At 35.7% G+C, this 6000-nt stretch overlaps 1 protein-coding gene across 1 annotated transcript in view; it reads left to right on the top strand.

The window, feature by feature from the left end:
- Window positions 1–2471: 2471 nt before the first annotated feature.
- Window positions 2472–6000, top strand: part of LOC149423397 (uncharacterized) — a 29447-nt gene continuing 25918 nt past the window's right edge. The window contains exons 1-2 of the mRNA XM_089631955.1: window positions 2472–4632; window positions 5255–5493. Coding sequence (XP_089488081.1) covers window positions 2763–4632; window positions 5255–5493 — 2109 coding nt within the window. The 5' untranslated portion in view covers window positions 2472–2762. The remainder of the gene's footprint in view (window positions 4633–5254; window positions 5494–6000) is intronic.

Below are 6000 nucleotides of genomic sequence, written 5' to 3'. Positions count from 1 at the left end.
TACTAATACATACGTGTGAGGGAGTGGATGATAATGATTGCAATTTTTCTATAGGGGAAGTAGACATAAACATTATTTGATGTCATTAGTTATAAGCATTAGTCGTAGGTCACTAACTATAAGTTTTAGATGTAAATTATCAGTCATTATGAATCCTAGGTATGATCCAGTTATATTTATTATTCAATAAATATATTTGAAAAGAGTCCTTGAGGTAATTTTTCACGAAAAAAACGCCATATAAATCAGCCAAATATTATTAAAGAGTTGCAGTATTATTGAGACGAAGAACGTATCTACTCTGTGTGGGAGTAGGAGGAATTTTAAAAGCGCCCATTATACATATACATATATTTTTTTTATTGTTAATATATTTTTGAGAAACTAATGGTCAGAAAAAATTAGAAAGAGACACGTATAGATGATTTTTTAATTTGAAACAAAACATTATTTTAAAAGAGACCTTCCGATTCATAAGAGTTTTTAACGGAAAAATTTAGTAAAATGTATGATGATATCGATTTTAAGAACAATTCTCGCAACTGGAAGACTCGTAATGAAGTAATGACCAGATCCATGAGTTGACCTGCCTCAAGGCTGGCGTATAAATGGATGAAATTACACTCACTGGACAACGCTGGGTTATAGGTGGGCATAGGTATTAATAGCGCGGCCACGTGTTTCCACAAACAGACCTATTTGAACGTGGTTCACTTCACTAGCTTCTCGATTGTTGCAATACTACTATCTACCTACTCCACTGACCTATGTTCATTCGCATTCTACTTACTGGAGTTAACTTCTGTCTTTAACTAGTTATATACCGATATATTTTTTTGGTGCCCCAGACTTTATTACTAGATTTTCTTGGCTGATTTAGACCTAACAGAATACTGACCACCAGGAATGGTGTATTTGTTTAAATATTATTTTATTAGCGGATTTAAAACTAACAGAACACTGACCATCGGGAATGGTGTAATTGATTCAATGTTATTTTCTTGGTGGATTTAGACCTAACAGAATACTGACCATCAGGAATGGTGTAATTGATTCAATATTATTTTCTTGGTGGATTTAGACCTAACAGAATACTGACCATCAGGAATGGTGTAATTGATTCAATATTATTTTCTTGGTGGACTTAGACCTAACGGAATACTGACCATCAGGAATGGTGTAATTGATTCAATGTTATTTTCTTGGTGGATTTAGACCTAACAGAATACTGACCATCAGGAATGGTGTATTTTATTCAATATTATTTTGCCTGTTGAAACTTTTAGTTTCTTTTTACGCTAAGTTTTTACATGATTATGTTAATGATTATGTTCGCACTTAAGTGGTAATTATAGTAGGTAAGTTATATATTGTGTAAACAATTTAATAAAAAAAACTACGTGGAAGAATAGTCCTCCTCACTATGGTTTTCTGTTAGCTAGTATATACTATAACTATATAGTTTATATATATTTTTTATATATATAGTTTGTATATATTGTTAACTATATAGTTTTTTTATGAGTGCATTGATATCTTTACATTGTCTGCTTAATGTTTACAAGTTAATTATCACTCAATAGTTAATTTATTTTTAAATATACTGGTTTCTGTTATGTTTGTTTGATTTGGTAGAGCATTATACGTATGGTTTCGCAGGACGAAATTTAATATTTCTTTGTCCAAAAGATGTATTAAAATTGAAAATAACCAATGGTTATATTTTGACGTATTGCTCTAGTTGAGTGTTTGTGTTGTGCTGTGGAGTATTCAGATATATTTTAAATAAAACATTTTTTGCGTGAAGTTTTTGGACATTTTAAATATTTCGTCTGTGGGAATTCTAATCAGAACTTTAGCTTAAACACTCCTTTAGACCTCACTCGTACTCTAATTGTGATTGACGCAAAGCAAGATATATATTATATTTGTAATTCGACGTAAAGCAATTTGTTATTTTATTCTATTGCATCCAATAATAACAATAATGTGGGGTAATTTAATTAAATGTTACGCTCCATGCAACGTGAAAAACAGTATTAATGGCATTCGTCGTACGTTGCCGATTTTGCTCTTACCATCCAATATTAAAAAAAACGATTATTACCTATACGAAAATAAATGTTTTCAGATTTTTTTTTTCAAATTTACATTAACGAATCAAACCAAGATCAGAATAATCATTATATGTAGGTACGTTACAATAAGCAGCACAGTATCCGAGTAGATCAGCTGTCTGGAATGAAGTTTCGGCCGCGGGAACGCCTGACCTGAACCTGCATAGACTGTATACTTATACAACAGATATAGATATTAGAGTATTATGTATATTGGCGTAATCGTGTGAGCGAACAGCGCGAACATCGGCCGCTATGCCCCGACAAGAGCTATTTCTAAATAAAAACGAACTTTTGGACGAGTGCCACTGTGTCCATTCCCCACGGAGCAGATTGACACATTGTGTTCCAAGCTCGCGGCCATACTAACTCACGGCTCCACATAATCTCACCTTTCATCTCTTTGTTCCACTCCTTCGTGATAAAAATGTGAATCGAATCTCCCCCTGGCCGCCCCACATAATATCATACAACTAGCAAACCATTCACAACAGTGTTTAAGTTTAACCGTGCTGAGAAATCGATCGATGGTAGATTGATGCTCGTGTGCTGCTCAAAAATACAAAAATAAATGAATTAGGAGAAAGTGTGAGTGGCCGAAACTCAGTTGTTTCAGTGATGGCGTGGTGATAGTCTCTCGTGAGGATGGCTTTCGGGCCCATGCGGTGGGCATTGGGCCTTTTCTTCGGGCTAGTTTTTCTCGCATCTGCCCTGCATGCATTCAGGCTGAGAGATGCTCCACCTAGTGACAGCTTACTGAAGAAAATAGCTCCCCAGCACTCTAAGTGTGACACGTGTGGATCAGATGTTAAAGGAAATACGTTAAAATATCCAACCGAGAATGCTGCAAAGATCAAACAAACAGTGCCTTTTTCGAGATCTACAGAGAAGCAAACTCCGAATACAATCATACATAATAAACCTGAGTCCTTAGCAAAAAGACCAATTATCCAAGTTAATAAACCTAGTATCGGCCTGAGGATGGGGAAAAAATATGACGATGATGATAGCGATGAAGACGATACGGACGAAGACACGGATGACAGTGACTCTGATAAAGCCACGGATGACTCGGATAAAAGCGATGAAGAAACGGAACTGACTGATGACAACGACAGTGATTCAGAAGATGATGACGACGATGATGACGATGACGACAGTGATGAAAGTGATGATCTAAAGCGTACTAAAAGGGATAATAGTGACGATGATGAGGATGACGACGATGATGATGATAGTGATGACGATGATGAAAGTGATGATGATGACAGTGATGATAGTGAAAGTGAAAAAAGTGATGGAACGGAAACTGATGACGACAGTAATGATGACGATGACTCAGATGACTCAGATGATGATGATACCGATAATAATGATTCCGATAAGAATAAATCGGATTCTGAATCCGACGATGATGATGTACGTCCATACAGCAGTGACGATGACACGGATGATGATGTAAAACCTAAATTAAGCAAACTAGAAACCAAAATAATTACCAGGATAATTTCACCACGTGTTCTGCCTGCCCCGAAAAAGGTACTACCAAAAGAACCAGAAAAAAATATTATTAAACCGGAGGTTAAACAAGAAAAAGTAATAGTGAAAGTCGAACCACCAAAAGTTGAAAAAAAAACACAAACCACGCCAATAATAGAACCTTCTCAAAGTAAACCAATTGCTAAAAGTCTTGAAAAACCAGTGCAAGCAGTTAAAGCTCCCGAGGAACCTAAAATAATAGTAAAACCCCTAACAAAACCAACTAAAGTAGAATTTACAAAAGAAGTGAAATTAACGATTGAAAATCCAAAGGTAGAGTCTAAAAAAGAAACAACTGTGCCAATTGAAAAACACCTTAAGGTTGAGCTTAAAAAAGAAATACTAAAAATTGACAAACCAGCAGTCAAGGTCGAACAAAAAAAGGAATCCCCCATTGAAAAGCCGCATAAACCGGATTTGCCGAAGAAAGTCGACGAACTTAAAGAGGTACATAAACCTGCGCATAGTTCACCAAAGGCTGAGCTTCCGAAATCCATTCCGAAGGCTGAACACCCAAAACCTATTCCGAAGACAGAACCATCAAAACCCAATCCGAAAACTGAACCTCAAGAACCTTCATCAAAAGCGGAACCTCCAAAACCTGCAACAAAGTCTGAACTTCCAAAACCTCCAACAAAGGCTGAATCACCAAAAGTCACACATAAAGAGCAGCCAAAAACTCCAGATAAAAAACATGATAGTCGTGAAAAAGTTCTTAGAGGAAGATCTGAAGACCACACAGAAAAAAAAGTTAAAATTGAAATCAGATTGCACAACAAAAGTTCGAAAAAATCTCAATCACGCGCCCAAAAAGCAATTCATAGGAAAAATCTGCGAGAGAGTGAATTCGAGGACTTCTACACGTTCTTACCCACATTTGCTCCTAATTTTAGTCGAATCCACAATCCGGAATGTCGCCGGCACGGACAGATTCTTATCAGACAACTGCGAGGAGCTAAACCTTGGACTCTGCAGAGTAAGTTGAAATAAATTGAACCATTGCCTCTATTAATTTGGAGAGACATCCAGTCCAAGTCCAAAGATACTAAAAAAAATACAAAGATAAATTCAGTACTTCGCATCAAAAAAATAAAAGTTATGAACATTACGATTAATTTATTTCTTATACAACGCGTACCTAAATTATTCTTCACCGTATTATTATAGTCAATGGCCCGTTTAGTACTGTGGAAGAAAGCAGAATAATTATTTAAGTTTGTATAAGAATGAAAACAGTTTATTTTAATTAACTTGTCTAAGTCTAAATGCTCCCTAGTATTTTAATGTTATTCGATACTCATTCAATATCTCAAAGTCAGTGAACCAAGCATAAAATACTTTGTTTTGGAATGAGTACCTATTACAAAATATTTGTTTGTTTGGCCTCAGCACTGTAGGGTAGACCAACAAGCTAAATTTGAATTCGCTCAAAATATAATTACATTATTTTAATATATCGTTTCTAATTATAACGACAAGAAGGTACTATTGTTTAATATCTTATATTGGTTACAAGACTCTTACATGTCGTTATTTTTGACCAGTCCAATGTAATGTTGATATAAACCACAAATATTTTGTTTCATCTAACATTCCAGTGTTGGACTCGACCGCCAAGATACCATCTGGCATTCTTCGAGGAAACGGCAACCAGCTGGGAGACTATGACCAGTGCATGGAGACAAAAGCCAGGGTCAGGCTGGACTCCGGGGCTATAGTCAAGGTCCACGGCAAGTACTGCCTGGCGCAGATCGACTTGAAGCCTCTCACAGAGAACCTCAAGGTGCCGGTACATCTGGCGCAAGCGAGGAACTTTATAAGAAGCAATAACAATGATGTTAGTATTGCTTACTTACATTATGCATGACAGTATTAAGCTTAAGTTTTCACATAAAAGTCAAAATAAACTTTGATCTTCACTTCACTCTGAATATTGCGGTTTGGTAGGAGAAAACTTAAAAAGGGGGAAAGGGAGCAAAGGATACAATAAATATATGAATTAGTGAATGTACATAATCTGACTTTTTCTAAGAAGATATTGAATTAGATATAAGAATTTCTAGAACTAATATTGGTGGCTAGGCCCGTACAATTTATTTTGCCGTTTTGCTAGTTGGAAGCGGTTCAGCGCGTTGTGCGGGCTTCATGTCGACGGAACCATTCATTGACTAGGCACATTCATAAGCCGATAAATTTATAAAACCGTTTAAATATAAAACTTGCTTTAAAAAAATCAATTACCAAAACATACTTCAAAACCACATTGCTGTAAACAAAAGTTTATTTATTAATTTGATGTTATAAGTAAGACTGTAATGGCACTATGTATATGTAGCACTTATTG

The sequence above is a fragment of the Hesperophylax consimilis genome, chromosome 5 (genome assembly GCF_061612785.1).
Source record: "Hesperophylax consimilis isolate HC1 chromosome 5, BYU_Hcon_1.0, whole genome shotgun sequence".
In the NCBI taxonomy this organism is placed as follows: Eukaryota; Metazoa; Arthropoda; class Insecta; order Trichoptera; family Limnephilidae; genus Hesperophylax; species Hesperophylax consimilis.
Note: the sequence above shows the minus strand (reverse complement) of the source record. Positions and strands in the feature narration are given on the sequence as shown.